Source organism: Carcharhinus amblyrhynchos, chromosome 17 (genome assembly GCF_965287045.1).
Source record: "Carcharhinus amblyrhynchos chromosome 17, sCarAmb.v2.hapA, whole genome shotgun sequence".
Lineage (NCBI taxonomy): Eukaryota > Metazoa > Chordata > Chondrichthyes > Carcharhiniformes > Carcharhinidae > Carcharhinus > Carcharhinus amblyrhynchos.
Genome location: NC_137340.1, coordinates 56,209,833 through 56,228,214, shown reverse-complemented (window position 1 = coordinate 56,228,214; position 18,382 = coordinate 56,209,833). Strand labels below are relative to the sequence as shown.

At 45.0% G+C, this 18,382-nt stretch overlaps 1 protein-coding gene across 1 annotated transcript in view; it reads right to left on the bottom strand.

Moving 5' to 3' along the window:
* Positions 1–286: 286 nt before the first annotated feature.
* The window catches only part of cfap43 (cilia and flagella associated protein 43), a 151,621-nt gene continuing 133,525 nt past the window's right edge, over positions 287–18,382 (bottom strand). Inside the window, exons 34-38 of the mRNA XM_080205998.1 lie at positions 13,783–13,942; positions 4,770–4,934; positions 2,949–3,029; positions 1,665–1,818; positions 287–730 (exon numbers count right to left, since the gene is read on the bottom strand). Coding sequence (XP_080062124.1) covers positions 549–730; positions 1,665–1,818; positions 2,949–3,029; positions 4,770–4,934; positions 13,783–13,942 — 742 coding nt within the window. The 3' untranslated portion in view covers positions 287–548. The remainder of the gene's footprint in view (positions 731–1,664; positions 1,819–2,948; positions 3,030–4,769; positions 4,935–13,782; positions 13,943–18,382) is intronic.

The window sequence follows — 18,382 nt, the reverse complement described above, 5'->3', positions numbered from 1 at the left end:
TTCAGTTGTGGAGACAGAACGAGTACACAAGCTCACACTAGCACACGAGACGTGGAGTTGCTGGCGTTGGACTGGGTTGGGCACAGTAAGAAGTCTCACAACACAAGATTAAAGTCCAACAGGTTTATTTGGTAGCACAAGCTTTCAAAGCACTGCCCCTTCATTAGGTGAGTGCATCTTGATCCGATTGGACTGATGCTAATGGTACTCACCTAATGAAGGAGCAGCATTCTGAAAGCTCGTGCTACCAAATAAACTTGTTGGACTTCAACTTGGTGTTGTGAGACTACTTACTGTGACTAGTACACAAACAAGTGCTTGGCAGGATAGAGCAAACAGTATTCATATGATAAACTTCTCCCACACCAAGACTCAGACACAGTTATACATTCAAAACAAAACATCTTTATTTTTATGAATACAAATTTTAAACTAAATCAACAACCAACCACTTGAGTTGTTTAGATTATTATTCAATCTCTGATGGAAAATTAAAAGCTTTAACTTTCTGGTGTGTGTTTTATTCCAGAGACAGCTGAAGGGAAAAGCTAATTGTAGGTGTATTGTGGTGCTTCAGCCAGAATGGGGAAGGTTTTCATCCGCTGTCTCTCTAACTCGGCTTTCAGGATAGCAATATCTTCAGCCTGGGTTCGGCTCAGTTCCATTAGCTTGTTGTGTTGTATCAAGTCCCTGAAGCGAATGCGGGCGTCTTGATCCGATTGGACTGTTGCTAATGGGAAAAAGAAAAATCAGCTTCTTCCATAGACTTATACTGAGAGTGAAACATTTACTCTACATTGCTGGTTGAGACTAGATTGCTTGATACAGCAGAATGAATGCTAATCAGAGAGCAGTCAGCATCTGCTTTCCTCTGCCATTTATTTCCTCTGTGCTTTACTGTCTTAGTGGCAGAACAGGATAAATCAGCACAAAGCAAACCACACCTCCCCCCACCCCGCCAAATGGATAACTAGAAAGGCCTCCATTCAATTTATAATCAAAATGCTAAAATTAAATAATGTAGGCAGTTTCTATTGTTGAATCTCCCTCCACCTGGGACAATCAGATTAGTACATGCCAATCCAGGGGTGACGATGCTGCCGATGATGGTGGGGGGGTAGGAGGTCTCCCAGTTCACTATCAGATCAGGGTGCCCTGTGCAATGGTGCCCAAGTGCTCTGAAGGCTGCTTCCGTGGCATACGTGGACCCCTCCTCCTCACTGGCACAAAGCTCCCAGCTGTCAGAAAAACTGACAGCTGAGTGCTGGAAGATTGCAGTGCTGAACCTGCCCAAAAGTCTGATACAGAACACTCCCATTTTCAGACTTCTACAACACTTAGAATTTTTTGGGGAAGATTCTGCCCACGGTGTTTATGAATGCCACTTTCTCTTGTTCAATTTGTCCTAGAATTGTACACAGAGGGAGCCATTTAGTACCTCATACTGGTTCCAATCCAATTAGGCCAACTCCCTGCCTCTTACTCTGCAGCCATGCAAATGGTTACTTTTTCAGATATCCAAATTCTCTGGCGCCTTGTGCACTTTACTAGCTGTTTGTAAACTGCTTGTTTACTTATCCTGTGGTTCATATTCGGTTGATTGTGATTAGGTTTCGTTAACCCCACTGGTTTTACCAATCAACAACACATTGCTTTGAACTCACTGATCATCTCCTGGATATATTGCCTTTCGCTGACAGAGATATGCTGTTCTTTCAGTTGTCGATCTATCACTTTCAGCTCCTTCTTCAGCTGTGCAGTCTTCTTCTCCAGATCTTTAATGAGGTCCTGTTTCTTTTTAATAACTTTACTGTGAAACTAAACACAAAGTGATTCAAGAAGTCAGTTATCAACTTCTCCTGCAGTTACATCAGCAAACTGGCCAGGATTTTCAGCTCCTGCTCACGACAGGTGGGTTTGGCAATGGGAGCGGAAACTATCACAAGAAGTGCAAAGTGCGTTTTATGTCAATGTAAAGGCATGACGCAATTGCCCTCTCTCCCTGTCAGTAATGGCTGCATTGAATGTTGGGATGTGATTATAATACATTTACGTATTATTATCAGGCCTCTTTGTGAATCAAATCCGAACAATATGAAGCACAACTGGTCTCTGAAGGCCTGCACCTGGCAAGCAGGCCTCGAGCGCCTGCTTGATGTGCAGGTAGTGCTGGGGCGTGGGACACACACCTGGGTAAACTGCATTGCTTGTGTTGCACTGGGTGGCCTTTAAAAATGGGATGCGGATCATTGAATGGTTAGGTTGATGCTGGGATGGGAGAATCAGAAACTGTCCCTCATAATCCTGATAGAAGTCTGTAAGATAATGAGGGGCATAGACAGACTGGATAATCAGAAGCTTTTTCCCAGGGTGGAAGAGTCACTTACTAGGGGGCACAGGTTTAAGGTGCGAGGGGCAAGGTTTAAAGATGTACGAGGCAAATTTTTTTTATGCAGAGTGTGGTGGGTGCCTGGAATCCGTTGCCTGGGGAGGTGGTGGAAGCGGATACGATAATGACATTTAAGGGTCTTCTTGACAAATACATAATAAGATGGGAATAGAGGGATACAGCTCCTGGAAGGGTAGGGGGTTTTAGTTCAGTCGGGCAGCATGGTTGGTGCAGGATTGGAGGGCCAAAGGGCCTGTTTCTATGCTGTAATTTTCTTTGTTCTTTGTTCTCCAGTGATAAAATGTGGCACCTGTAACTTCAAGGTCAGCTCTCATTTCTCCTGTTGGATAATGCCTCCCAGTTGTAGCATGAGCTCTGGGTTCAATGATGATGAAGATCGAATGCTGGTCAGAGTTGAGGGAGACCTGTCCCTTTTTGGACTTGCTATTTAAATCTCCTTTGCTTAGAGAGAGAGCTTTAGGAAGGTTAGGAATTTGCACCCCACCTCACCTGCAGTCAGGTGAGACTGCCTTTCACTAGATAATCTAGTATTGATTACCTTCTCTTGACCTTCGACTGAGCGCTCCAATCCCATGATGTCTGCATTGATTTGTGTGTCATAATTAGCCTCTCTTAGATACTAGGAAAGAAAACAGACCGCGTTAGTCAGCAAGAAGGGAAACATCTGGCCTTGAAAATCCTCATTGCTGCTATTTGCTGCAGGAGATGATTGTGTTATCCCTTGTAAGAAGTCTCTCAACACCAGATTAAAGTCCACTTGCTTTCAGAACTGGCTGTTCCTTCGTCAGGTGGGTGGGAGTTCTGATCACAAACAGAGTATATAAAGACACAAACTCAATTTACATGAACAATAATTGGAATGTGAGTGTTTATAGCGAATCAAATCTTAAAGGTACAGACAATGTGAGTGGAGAGAGCATTAAGCACTGGTCAAAAAGATGTGTATTGTTTCCAGACAGGAACGTTAGTGAGATTTTGCAAGTCCAGGCAAGTTATGGGGGTTACAGATAGTGTGACATGAAACCAAGATCCTGGTTGAGGCTGTCCTCATATGTGTGGAACTTGGCTATCAGTTTCTGCTCAGAGTCGCTGTTTGTGATCAGAACTCCCACCCATCTGACGAAGGAACAGGCAGTTCCGAAAGCTAGTGGCGTTTGCTACAAATAAACCTATAGGACTTTGAATAGTGTGGATGAACAGAGGGATCTAGGTGTGTGTGTACATAGATCCCTGAAGGTTGGGAATCAAGTAGATAAGGTTGTCAAGAAGGCGTACGGTGTCTTGGCGTTTATTGGTAGGGGGATTGAATTTAGGAGTCGCAGTGTAATGTTGCAACTGTACACTACTCTAGTGCGGCCGCACTTGGAGTACTGTGTGCAGTTCTGGTCCCCGCATTACAAGAAGGATGTGGAGGCGTTGGAGAGGGTGCAGAGGAGGTTTACTAGGATGTTGCCTGGTATGGTGGGGAGGTCCTATGAGGAGAGACTGAGGGATTTAGGGTTGTTTTCGTTGGAAAGAAAGCGGCTAAGAGGGGATCTTATTGAAACATATAAGATGATTAGAGGTTTAGATAGGGTGGATAGTGATAGCCTTTTTCCTCGGATGGAGGAAGCTAGCACGAGGGGGCATGGCTTTAAATTAAGGGGGGGTAGCTACAGGACGGATGTCAGGGGTAGGTTCTTTACCCAGCGGGTGGTGAGGGATTGGAATGCCCTGCCTGCTGCAGTTGTAAATGCGTCTAGTTTGGGGGCGTTTAAGAGATCTCTGGATAGGTTTATGGACGAAAAGGGATTGGTATAGGCTAGTGGGTCATTGTTTTTGTAACTGGTCGGCGCAACATCGTGGGCCGAAGGGCCTGTTCTGCGCTGTAATGTTCTATGTTCTATGTTCTATTTTTAACCTGTGTTGTGAGACTTCTTACTATGATTACCCGAGTCCAACGCTGGCATCTCCACATCATTGTTATTCCCTTCACAGAGTTACAGCTGGTTCATTTTTTTCATTGGTTATTGTCCTGTGAAATATAGTTTGAGAGACACCCTACATCCAAGTATACCTGTACCCCAGTAGGGTTAGGCAGCTCAAGTAGAATTTTCTTGGCAGGTCAGACATGAACGCCAGTGCTTATGGCTCCCAATCAGGAGATGTTAGGAGCATTTTCCCGGTCTCAGGGACTCCCAGTCTGGAGAGTTTCCCCATTTCCTGGAGGTTAGCGGCTGGAAACTCCCAGGACTCTGAGGCAGGTTTCCAAGTCCAAAGGAATTTCTCGTCAGGAGAGATTTCTCAGCCTTTGGAACTTTGTCTCTCAGTCAGGTTTCCTCAGTCAGGTGAGATTTGCCAGTGTGAAGTTAGCCATTACCATCTGTGCCTGTTTGGTGATCCTCAGTTTCAGGATGTCCCGGATTTTGTTACGCAAGTCATCCATCTGCATCAGCATCTTCCTGCACTCCCACTCCACCTGCACAATTTTCTTCCTGAAGTCTTTGCGTTCCACCATACTGGCCACTTTTTTTTCTCCTAACAACTGAATAACAATCAATAAATGGTGATCAGACACAAATCCCAGCCAAAACTTAGAGCCAGATTACAAAATATAAATGATCTGACCCATTTAATTAAATTTCCCTCTCCTCAGTACGCCCTTTGATTGCGCAGAGTTTTTGTCTCACTCCTGTAACAGATGGCTACTCCTCTGGACGTCTTTCCCTGGCTTCTAGCTTTCCTCAGCTGCAGTCATAGTTTAATTTAAAATAGCATTCAATATAAATCTGCTCATTCTATAATGTTCTCTCTCCTTTGCCTCTGTTCTAAGCTTGCACATCCCGTGTTATCGTCAGCTTAGCCAGGCTCTGCACTGCCTCTGGTGTTGGACAGATTGGCTTAAAATTCAATAACAAATGAATTTCTCATCAAACGGCAGGTTTGGGGTGAAGCCGGCTTTGAAGGGAACTGGAATTGGGTGTTAGCACGAGCACTTGTTGAAGTGAAAGAAAATGATGTGGGGTGAGCTGTAATTAGGCCCATTTGTCCCACTACTGGAACTCATCTCTATGATTCTGGTTGACGAGGTACAGATTTAGATCTCTATACAGTGGAATACAGCATCACTACTAGGTTGGCATCTTGCAAAGAAGGGAATTGGTAAAATAATTAATCCCTGCTTTCTTCAGTTACCTGTCCACTTCATACCAAGAATCAATTCATGGTGTAAGGCTAAGTCACACTCCCAGTATGACAAGGGGGGCCACACTACTCTATATACACCTAGAATTTTAAAAAACTACATAAATGGTAATGCCAACGACATTCTTGGGATCATTGGGTTAACAATGTTAATTTGGCTACCAAAATGTTAGAACGTAGAAAATTACACAGCAAAAGGAGACCTTTCAGCCCATCACTTGTGAGATATTCTTGTTAGCCAGTCATGCTGGTTACACATTCCTCCTTTGAAATAACACCTCAGATGCCGGTGTCTCTTCACTGGATTCGCTTTTATTTACAAGCTCAGTTCCAGTCCTAAGGGTGCTTCAGGTAGAAGTCAGAATCCAGAGTGTCAGCCGACCCAATCCCTCCTCATGACAATCTCACCATCCCAGGAATCAGATTAGTGAACCCTCTCCGGTAAGTATATCCTTTCTTGGATCAGGAAACTACTTACGTCAGATTAATGGGGTTGTATTATAGACCACCCAATAGTCAGTGAGAATTGGAGGAGCAAATCTGCAGACAGATAGCAGACAACTGCAGGAAATATAAAGTTGTGATAGTAGGGGATTTTAATTTTCCACATATAGATTGGGACTCCCATATTGTTAAAGGTCTAGACAAGTTAGAGTTTGTAAAATGTGTTCAGGAAAATTTTCTAAATCAATATGTAGAGGTACCAACTAAAGATGATGCAATATTAGATCTCCTATTAGGAAATGAGTTAGGACAATTGATGGATGTGTGTGTAGGGGAACACTTTGGTTCCAGTGATCATAATGCCATTAGTTTCAACTTGATCATGGATAAAGATAGATCTGGTCCTCAGGTTGAGGTTCTAAACAGAAAAAAGGCCAAATTTGAAGAAATGAGAAATGATCTAAAAAGCGTGGATTGGGACAGGCTGTTCTCTGGCAAGGATGTGATTGGTAAGTGGGAGGCCTTCAAAGGAGAAATTTTGAGACTGTAGAGTTTGTATGTTCCTGTCAGGATTAAAGGCAAAGTGAATAAGGGAATCGAGGTAACTGAGAGCAAGGAGGTTAGCTCCCAAGTAGAGAAGGACTGTAGACAGTATGAGAGGGAGGTTAGACGGGTGATGGAGAAGGGAAGCGCCCAGACCGAGGGTCTGAGGTGTGTCTTTTTAATGCCTGGAGTGTAGTGAATAAAGTGGATGAGCCTAGGGCATGGATTGCTGCTTGGGAATGTGATGTGGTGGCCATTACAGAGACTTGGATGTCTCAGGGACAGGACTGGGTACTTCAGGTGCCAGGTTTCAGATGTTTCAGGAAGGACAGGGAGGGGGGGCAAAAGAGGTGGCGGAGTGGCACTGTTGATCAGGGACAGTGTCATGGCTGTAGAGAAGGTGGATGCCGTGGAGGGACTGTCTACGGAGTCTCTATGGGTGGAAGTTAGGAACAGCAAGGGGTCAATAACTTTGCTGGGTGTTTTCTATAGGCTGTCCAATAATGACAGGGAAGTTGAGGTGCAGAAAAGGAAACAGATCCTAGAGAGATATAGTAATAACAGAGTTGTCGTGATGGGAGACTTTAATTTCCCAAACATCAACTGGAATATCCCAAGGGTAAGGGGTTTGGATGGGGAGGAGTTTGTTAGGTGTGTTCAGGAGGGTTTCCTGACACAGTACGTGGATAAGCCTATGAGAGGAGAGGCTGTACTTGACCCTGGTGCTGGCTAATGAACCTGGACAGGTGTCGAATTTCTCGGTGGAGAGCATCTCGGGGATGGCGATCATAATTCTATCTCCTTCATGATAGCATTGGAAAGAGATAGGATCAGGCAGGCTAGGAAGGTGTTTATCTGGAGTAAGGGGAAATATGAAGACATCAGGCAGATAATTGGACGAATAAACTGGAAGGAGGCGTTCTTGGGGAAAAGTACAGAAGGAAGGTGGCAGATTTTCAAGGAATGTTTGACCGGAGCTCTGCACGATAACATTCTGATGAGACAGGGAGGTTTTGGTAGGTCGTGGGAACCGTGGTGCACGAAGGTTGTGGTGAACCTAGTCAGGAAGAAAAGAAAGGCGTACAAAAGGTTCAGAGAGCTAAGAGATGTTAAGGATCTACAGGAATATATGGGTTGTAGAAAGGAGCTTAAAAAGGAAATTAGGAGAGCCAGAAGGGGTCATGAGAAGGCCTTGGCGGGTAAGATTAAGGAGAATCCCAAGGCCTTCTACAAATATGTGAAGGGATTGGACCTATAAAAGGTGAAGGGGGAAAAGTCTGTGTGGAACCGGAAGAAATGGCAGAGGTGCTTAATGAGTACTTTGCCTCGGTATTAACGGTGGAAAGTGATCTGGGAGGTTGTACTGCAGGTTTGCAGCGGACTGAAAAGATTGAGTATGTGGACGTTAAGAAATAGGATGTGTTGGAACTTTTAAATTCTATCAAGATTCTTTTAAATTCTAACAGTAACCTGGGGTATGTACCCCAGGTTACTGTAGGAGGCGAGGGAAGAGATTGCAGAGCCCCTGGCGATGATCTTTGCGTCGTCAATGGAGACAGGAGAGGTTCCGGTGGATTGGAGGATTGCGGATGTGGTTCCTATTTTCAAGAAAGGGAACAGGGATAGCCCAGGAAATTACCGACCGGTAAGTCTGACCTCAGTGATTGGTAAGTTGATGGAGAGGATTCTGAGGGACAGGATTTATGAACATTTAGAGAAGTTTAGTATAATCAGAAATAGCGTGGCTTTGTCAAGGGTAGGTTGTGCCTTACGAGCCTAGTTGAGTTCTTTGAAAATGTGACTGAACACATTGACGAAGGAAGAGCGGTGGATGTGGTTTACATGGACTTCAGCAAGGCGTTTGTTAAGGTCCCCCATGCAAGACTTCTTGAAAAGGTGAGGGCATGGGATCCAAGGGGCTTTTGCCTTGTGGATCCAGAACTGGCTTGCCTGCTGAAGGCAGAGAGTGGTTGTGGATGGGTCTTTTTCTGCATGGAGGTCGGTCACCAGTGGAGTGCCCCAGGGATCTGTTCTAGGACCCTTGCTGTTTGTCATTTTCATAAATGACTTGGATGAGGAAGTGGAGGAATGGGTTAGTAAGTTCGCCGATGACACAAAGGTTGGTGGTGTTGTGGATGGTCTGGAGGGATGTCAGAAGTTGCAGTGAGACATAGGATGCAAGACTGGGCGGAGAAGTGGCAGATGGACTTCAACGTGGATAAATGTGTAGTGGTCCATTTTGGCAGGTCCAATGGGATGAAGGAGTACAATATCAAGGGTAGGACTCTTAAATCGGCCTCGCAGGTGGAGGATGTGGTCAAGAAGGCGTATGGTGTGCTAGCCTTCATTAATCGAGGGATTGAGTTTAGGAGTTGGGAGGTAATGCTGCAATTTTACAAGACCCTTGTCAGACTCCACTTGGAGTACTGTGCGCAGTTCTGGTCACCTCACTACAAGAAGGATGTGGAAGCTATTGAGAGGGCGCAGAGGAGATTTACAAGGATGTTGCCTGGATTGGGAGGCATGCCTTATGAGGATAGGTTGAGGGAGCTAGGTCTCTTCTCCCTGGAGAGACGAAGATTGAGAGGCGACCTGATAGAGGTTTATAAAATGTTGAGAGGTATAGATAGGGTGGATCCTCAGAGGCTATTTCCCAGGGCTGAAATGGTCGCTACGAGAGGACACAGGTTTAAGGTGCTGGGGAGCAGGTACAGAGGAGATGTTAGGGGTAAGTTTTTCACTTAGAGGGTGGTGAGTGAGTAGAATCGGCTGCTGTTGGTGGTGGTAGAGGCAAACTCACTGGAGTCTTTTAAAAGACTTCTGGATGAGTATATGGGATTTAATGGGATTGGGAGTTATAGATAGGCCTGGTAGGTATGAATATGATCGGCACAACTTGTGGGCCGAAGGGACTGTTTGTGCTGTAGTGTTCTATGTTCTATGAATAAAAATAAGGAACCTTGGTTCTCGAGGGATATTGTAACTCTGATAAAGAAGAGAGAGATGTATGACATGTATAGGCAATACGGAGCAAATAAGATGCTTGAGTATAAAAGGTGCAAGAAACTACTTAAGAAAGAAATCAGGAAGGCTAAAAGAAGACATGAGGTTGCTTTGGCAGTCAAGGTGAAGGATAATCCTAAAAGCTTCTACAGGTATATTAAGAGCAAAAGGATAGTAAGGGATAAAATTGGTCCTCTTGAAGGTCAGAGTGGTCGGCTTTGTATGGAACCAAAAGAAATGGGGGAGATATTAAATGGTTTTTTTGCATCCGTATTTACTAAGGAAACTTGCATGGAGTCTGCGGAAATAAGGCAAACAACTAGGGAGGTCATGGAACCTATACAGATTAAAGGGGAGGTGGAAAGTGGATGAAGGGAAGGCAGTCAATATTGTCTACGTGGACTTCAATAAGGCCTTTGACAAGGTCCCGCACAGGAGGTTAGTTAGGAAGGTTCAGTCCCTAGCTATACATGGAGAGGTAGTAAATTGGATTAGACATTGGCTCAATGGAAGAAGCCAGAGAGTGGTACTGAAGGATTGCTTCTCTGAGTGGAGGCCTGTGACTAATGGTGTGCCACAGGGATCAGTGCTGGGTCCATTGTTGTTTGTCATCTATATCAATGATCTGGATGATAATGTGGTAAATTGGATCAGCAAATTTGCTGATGATACAAAGATTGGAGGTGTAGTGGACAGTGAGGAAACTTTTCAAAACTTGCAGAGGGATTTGGACCAGATAGAAAAATGGGTTGAAAAATGGCAGATGGAGTTTAATACAGACAAGTGTGAGGTATTGCACTTTGGAAGGACAAACCAAGGTAGAACATACAAGGTAAATGGTAGGACACTGAAGAGTGCAGTAGAACAGAGGGATCTGGGAATACAAATACATAATTCCCTAAAAGTGGCGTCACAGGTAGATAGGGTCGTAAAGAGTGCTTTTGCTAAATTGGCCTTTATAAATCAAAGTATTGAGTATAAGAGTTGGAATGTTATGGTGAGGTTATATAAGATCATATATTGTGTGCAGTTTTGGTCACCTAGTTACAGGAAGGATATTAATAAGGTTGAAAGAGTACAGGGAAGGTTTACAAGGATGTTGCCGGGACTTGAGAAACTGAGTTACAGAGAAAGGTTGAATAGGTTAGGACTTTATTCCCTGTAGCGTAGATGAGGGGAGATTTGATAGAGCTGTATAAAATTATGATGGGTATAGATAGAGTGAATGCAAGCAGGCTTTTTTCACTGAGGCTAGGGGAAAACAAAGACTAAAGGACATAAGTTAAGGGTGAAGGGGAAAAATTTAAAGGGAATATTGGGGGGGGGCTTCTTCACACAGAGAGAGTGGTGGGAGTGTGGAATGAGCTGCCAGATGAAGTGGTAAATGCAGGCTCACTTTTAACATTTAAGAAAATCTTGGACAGGTACATGGATGAGAGGGTGTGGAGGGATATGGTCCACGTGCAGGTCAGTGGGACTAGGCAGAAAAATGGTTTGCACAGCCAAGAAGGGCCAAAAGGCCTGTTTCTGTGCTGTAATGTTCTATGGTTCTATGTGGTCTCCCTAAGACCCTGTACAACTGCGGGAAGACATCCTCGTTCCTGTACTCAAATCCTCTTGCAATGAAGGTCTTCCTCACTGCTTGCTGTACCTGAATACTTGTTTTGATTGAAAAGTGTACAACGATACCTAGATCCCTTTGTACAACCACATTTCCCAGTCTATTACCATTTAATACTCTGCCATTCTGTTTTCCCTACCAAAGTGGATGTCCTCACACATATCCACGTTATACTGCATCTGCCATGTATTTGCCCACTCAATTTGTCTAAATCGCCTTGAAGTCTCTTTATATCCTCCCCACCACTCACATTTGCACCTAGTTTTGTTTTGTTAGCAAACTTAGAAATAATACATTTGGTTCCTTCATCCAAATGATTGATATGTTGTGAATAGCTTGGGTCCAAGAACTGACCCCTGTGATACCCCATTAGTCACTCCCTGCCAGTCCAAAAGACTCATTTATTCCCACTCTGTTTCCTGTCTGCTAACCAATTCTTAATCCTTGCCAATGTATTACTCATAATCTAATGTGCTGTAACCCTCACCATTTGGCCTGGGCTTGCAAAATCCACTAACTGTCCTGGCTGGAGACAGTTCACACCCTTTCACCTGTGATTATCCCTCTCTCCACTCGCATTGTCTGTACCTGTAAACACTTGATTACCTGAAAAGACTCACATTCCAACCATTATTTTGCAATTGAGTCTGTGTCTATATATGCCCTGTTTGTGAAATCAACTCTCTACTCATCTGATGAAGGAGCAGCGCTCCAAAAGCTTGTGATTCCAAATAAACCTATTTGACTTTAACCAGGTATTGTGAGATCTCTTACTGTTCCTTGTTACATACATCTCTAATTCCCTGTCTAATACTATCCCTTACCTTACTCCTACTGATTGGATGCCACAGACATCTCCCACTAATGTTTTCCACTCCATGTTGCTTCTTAGTTCTACCCAGACCGATTCCATATCTAGATTTCCTGAGACAATATCCTTTCTCATTACTGTATTTAATCTTTTCCTAACAATACTGGCCCACGCCCTTTGCCTTTCTGCTTGTCCTTAACTGTTCAATACCCTAGGATATTCAGCTTGCAGTCATGTTTCTGTAATCACAATGCTAAAGTACCACTTACATCGATTCACGCTGTTAATTCATTATTGTAAATATTTTGTGCATTCAGAGTCAGTGGGTAGAATTGTTTGAAAATTTAACCCAGTCATTTTGGGAGAGAAAGTGGAGGGCAGGACACTGGAGGCAGCAGTGGGATTTCCTGACATATTTTTAGACATTTCAAAAAAATTGTTCATGTTTCATGCCACATCCATGCTAGTCACCTCTGATTCACTCTCCAGTGTTTGTTCCAACTCTAACAATGAGAATAATTGCCAGGAACACTGCTCCAAGGTTCCCCCCACCAGAATGCTAGACACCATGAAGAGAGGCAATATACCCTGTACCAGCAGGGAGAACGAGACCCCCACCCCCCACCCCAGCAAGGCCACCAACCTGGCATGGGAATGTGTAGCACCCCTGGTAAACGCAGTCCCAATGCCTTCCATCTGAGAGATTGTGCTGACATGGTCACTGTGATGGTGGCAGCCACAGTGGAGATCTTTGTGCAGGAACTCAGCCCTGCACTTGTGGAGGGTACGAAGCCCACGGCATAGGAGACACACTCCAAGGTGCAGAGTGTGAATTCCATGCTTCAGGCATTTGTGGGCAATTACAAGTACCAACGCCAAAGGATGGGTAGCTTTCTCGACCCCACATCACCTGCCTCTCTAACCTATGGAAGAAGCCAGTGGCTCTCGAGCACCCAGAGGGTGGAGGAGAAGCTGGTGCACAGCCCAGGGCCTTCCCCCCAGGAGACTCTGGGAGTGTCCAGCCCCACATCTGACTGCCCTCTTCCTGTGACTGCTCCAGCCCCACAGGCCGAAGAGGATGGCACCACCATACAACAGCACTCTGAGAGCAGGCCGGGGTCCTCCACATCTTGGCTCTCCAGAGGATGCCCACCAAAATTATTACAGGCAACAGGGTGTGGCAGATAGCAGGATCTATCTACTGTGGATCCTGTGCTGTTTGAGAGAGCGACGTTGGATTCGGATATGACGGTGCTACAATTGAGTAAAGGAAACTACAAGGTCATAAGGAAGGACTAGTTGGAAAGATTTGGTTGGAAAGGGAGTCCAACAGGGAAGGCTGTGGAACAGTGACAGGAGTTTTTGGGGATAATTCAGAAGGCACAACAGAAATTCATCCCAAGGAAGAGGAAGCATGTTAGTGGGAAAACGAAACAACTATGGCTGACAAGGAAAGTCACGAATAGCACTAAAGCAAAGGAAAACACTTACTGTATTCAAATAAATGTGACAATAAATCGAATCAAAGAAGCTCCCTCTGCTACTGATCAGGCTGGCTGGAGAATTAAGCCCCACTCACTGCCTCTAGTGTCTAGCCCATTTTCATACACAAAGAGCATAAGATTGGAAGTAAAAACTTGTCCAAAAAACAGATCTGGAACTCTTCCTTTTTCATGTTAGCTGGACACTTAGAAGTTTTCTCATAAGATTCTGTCCTATGATTCTTTTTAAACTTGCTCTGTGTATACAGCAGAAGTGATTAGTTACCTGGATAGTGCTGTTCAGGTCCTCCACAACCCCCTTGTGCAGGAGAATGGAATTGGAATAATCGGGGATGAAGTCACTGCTCATCACTTCCACCTGACCCTGTTTCAACACCAGCTGCACCATCAGATTCAACTGGAACTGTGACTTGGTCTCACGCAAACTGCTCACAGGGTGATGGGAAAAACAGCACAATGTTAAAGCTTAACATTATTGACAAGGGTATTTGAATAAAAAGTCATCCTTCAAGGAACTTTCCCACAATAAATATGTGCATTTCTATAGCGCCCTTCATTACCTCAGCATGTCTCAAAACTCTTTCTAGACAATGAAATACTCCTAAAGTGTCGTTACTGCCGTATTGTAGGAAACACAACAGGATCCCACAAACAGCAATATGATAATGACCCACATAATCTCTTTCAGTAGTGTTGGTTGAGGGATAAATAGTCTCAAAATCATAGAATCCCTACAGTACAGGAGGCCATTCGGTCCATCAAACACACTGACCACAATCCCTCCCAGGCCCTATTCTGTAACCCCCCACATTTATTCTACTAATCCCCCTTACACTGAGGGACAATCTACAGTGGCCTATTCACAACCTACACATCTTTGGAATGTGGGAGGAAACCCATGCAGATAGGGGGAGAATTTGCAAACTCCATACCATCAGGCTTCCGCAGAAAATGCAGATGTATGGGATTGAGGGTGATTTAGGAAATTGGATCAGGAATTGGCTGGCGGATAGGAGACAGAGGGTGGTGGTTGATGGTAAGTATTCGTCATGGAGTTCAGTTACGAGTGGTGTGCCTCAGGGATCTGTTTTGGGGCCACTGCTGTTTGTAATTTTTATAAAAGATCTGGATGAGGGTATAGTTGGGTGGATTAGTAAATTTGCTGATGACACCAAAGTTGGAGGTGTGGTAGATAGTGAGGAAGGGTGTCATAGTTTACAGGGAGACTTGGACAAGTTGCAGAGCTGGGCCGAGAGGTGGAGGATGGAGTTTAATGCGGAAAAGTGTGAGGTAATTCACTTTGGCAGGAATAACAGATGTGTAGAGTATAGGGCTAACGGTAGGACTCTGAATAGTGTTGATGAACAGAGGGATCTAGGTGTATAGAACATAGAACATAGAACACTACAGCACAAACAGGCCCTTCGGCCCACAAGTTGCGCCGACCACATCACCTACCAACCTACAGACCTATCTATAACCCTCAATCTCATTAAACCCCATATACTCATCCAGAAGTCTTTTGTGTACATAGATCCCTGAAAGTTGGGAATCAAGTAGATAGGGTTGTTAGGAAGGTATACGGTGTCTTGGCGTTTATTGGTAGGGGGATTGAATTTAGGAGCCGCAGCGTCATGTTGCAACTGTACAAAACTCTGGTGCGGCCGCACTTGGAGTACTGTGTGCAGTTCTGGTCCCCACATTACAGGAAGGATGTGGAGGCTTTGGAGAGGGTGCAGAGGAGGTTTACCAGGATGTTGCCTGGTATGGAGGGAAGGTCCTATGAGGAGAGACTGAGGGATTTGGGGTTGTTTTTGCTAGAAAGAAGGCGGCTAAGAGGGGATCTTATTGAAACATATAAGATGATTAGAGGTTTAGATAGGGTGGATAGTGATAGCCTTTTTCCTCGGATGGAGAAAGCTAGCACGAGGGGGCATGGCTTTAAATTAAGGGGGGGTAGTTATAGGACGGATGTCAGGGGTAGGTTCTTTACCTAGAGGGTGGTGAGGGATTGGAATGCCCTGCCTGCTGCAGTTGTAAATGCGCCTAGTTTGGGGGCGTTTAAGAGATCCGTGGATAGGTTTATGGACGAAAAGGGATTGGTTTAGGTTAGTGGGTCATTGTTTTTTAACCGGTCGGCACAACATCGTGGGCCGAAGGGCCTGTTCTGCACTGTAATGTTCTATGTTCTAGTCCTGGCGTTCCATGTTTTTGGATACTTCCTGAGGGATGCTCTGTAATCGCCTGCGTTCGAGTGATGGTCACCACACTCAGTCAAAGTAGCAGCAGTATCCACTTCCACTGGGATACCTCTAGGCCCACTTGTAGCATTCTCCAGTGATGAGGCAAGCTGTAATGTCAGTCTAAAATCCAGTTCAGCTTCAGCCAGTAGGGGTTTTTGAATAGTTACATAATTAATCCCACGTACCAGACCGTTTCAAAGCATCTCATTAAAGATTAAGCCAAATTCACACACTTCCACTAGGCATTTTAACCTGGTTAGGAAATCAGTAACAGATTCCCCTGGCTCTCAGATTGCCAAGTGAAAATGATAATTTTTTTTTAGTCTTTAACTAATTCAGTTAATTCTTGCAAAGTTCTAGTACCCAGTGCTTCAGGGAAAGTCAAACTCCAAATGACAGCAAATTCTGAAGGGTCACAGGCAGCCAGGAGAATTACTCGTTGTTTTCCATCTGTCCAAGAAAAGTAACATATGTGTTCCAGATACTGTTAGAGTATGAGCTCCATGATTGAGGCAGTTAATGCTGCCTAATCCAGGAACCTTCCAGAGGTATGTAATGTGTAGTGTCCAGGTTACCGGCACTCAGAGAGGAGAGGGGGGTGGAAGGCTTGGAACTGGGAAGTACCTGAGTATTACTAACTACTGTAAACAAATCTGGATTTGGTGAAGGGGCACCAGCCTTGTGGGAGATATTTCAGTGCGATTACAGCAGGGTCCAATCAGTCTAGTCTTCTAAGTAAAGACATGATGCTTAAGAGTCAACTTACCCCATCAGTCCACAGACTGCTGATGAGAGCGCAGACCCGGTGGGCAGGTCATGTCATCCGTATGTCAGACGAGCTCATTCCCCTTTTTGGGGAACTTTCTGCTGGAAGACGCTCACATGGAGGGCAGAAGAAACGTTTCAAAGACACACTCAAGGCCTCCCTGAAGTCGCTTGACATTGACACGACCACCTGGGAAACGCTGGCACAAAACCGCCCTACCTGGCGCTGCCTCATCCACAAACGCTGTCAAGCTTACGAAGCAAGGTGTATTGCTGAAGCACAACTTAAACGCGAGCTACACAAGTCCAGAGCCACCAGCGCAACAACTACAGTATCTACACAAGTCTGTCCAATATGTGCCAGGACATTCCGTGCCCGAATTGGCCCTGATCAGTCATCTTCGGACACACCGCAACCAGCCTCAAAATGACTAATGGTGTCGAGGTCCTCATCGATGACGATGGACGAACAACACCCCAACTTAGGCCAACAGTTGCAAGTGGGTTCCTTCAGGGTTGTGCTTCATCTCATTACCACTGAAATATCTCCCACGAAGCCAGTGTTCCTTCACCAAATCCAGATTTATTTACAGTAGTTAGTAATTGTCGGACAGGTACTCCCCAGTACAGAGCATACACCCTGAGTGCCGGTAACTTTGACACCACATCATGTACCTCTGCAGGCCTCCTGGATTGGACAGCATTAACTGCTGCAATCAGGGAGCTCATACTCTAACAGAACCACCTTGTTAAAGTCATCACAATGGGCTGCTGTCCATCAACTCAACTTTGGAGTGGCTTTCTGACCTCTGAGACAGGATGCCTCACTCTTGACGTTTGAACTATAATCTAGGTCAATACCCTGGTGCAGTACCATGAGGGAGTAGGAATGAGATGTTAAACTAAGGTCCCATCTACTCCCTCAGATAGGCATAAAAGATCACATAGCCACAATGTAAGGAGCAGGGGAGTCAGCCTCAATGTTGGGTGGCATGGTGGCAGATGGGTGGCATAACATTTGGCACAGTGGCTAAGGTCGCTGCCTCACATTGCCTAGGACATAGAAACATAGAACAGTATAGCACAGTACAGGCCCTTCGGCCCTTGATGTTGTGCTGAGCTATGTCTAAACCCAAGATCAAGCTATCCCACTCCCTATCATTCTGGTGTGCTCCATGTGCCTATCCAATAACCGCTTAAAAGTTCCTAAAGTGTCCGACTCCACTATCACAGCAGGCAGTGTATTCCACACCCCAACCACTCTCTGAGTGAAGAATCTACCTCGGACATCCCTCCTGTATCTCCCACCATGAACCTTATAGTTATGTCCCCTAATAACAGCTACATCCACCCGAGGAAATAGTCTCTGCACATCCACTCTATCTATCCCCCTCATCATCTTATAAACCTCTATTAAGTCTCCTCTCATCCTCCTCCGCTCTAAAGAGAAAAGCCCCAGCTCCTGAACTTTTCCTCATAAGACCTACCCTCCAAAGCAGGCAGCATCCTGGTAAATCTCCCTCTGCACTCTCTCCAATGCTTCCACATCCTTCTTATAGTGAGGTGACCAGAACTGAACACAATATTCCAAATGTGGTCTCACCAAGGTCCTGTACAGTTGCAGCATAACCCCACGGCTCTTAAACTCAAACCCCCTGTTAACTTACCCCACTATAAGCCTTCTCCACGGCTCTATCCACTTGAGTGGCAACCTTCAGAGATCTGTGGATATGAACCTCAAGATCTCTGTTCCTTCACATTCCTCAGAACCCTGCCATTGACCCTGTAATCCGCATTCAAGTTTGTCCTACCAAAATGGTTCACCTCGCACTTATCAGGGTTAAACTCCATCTGCCA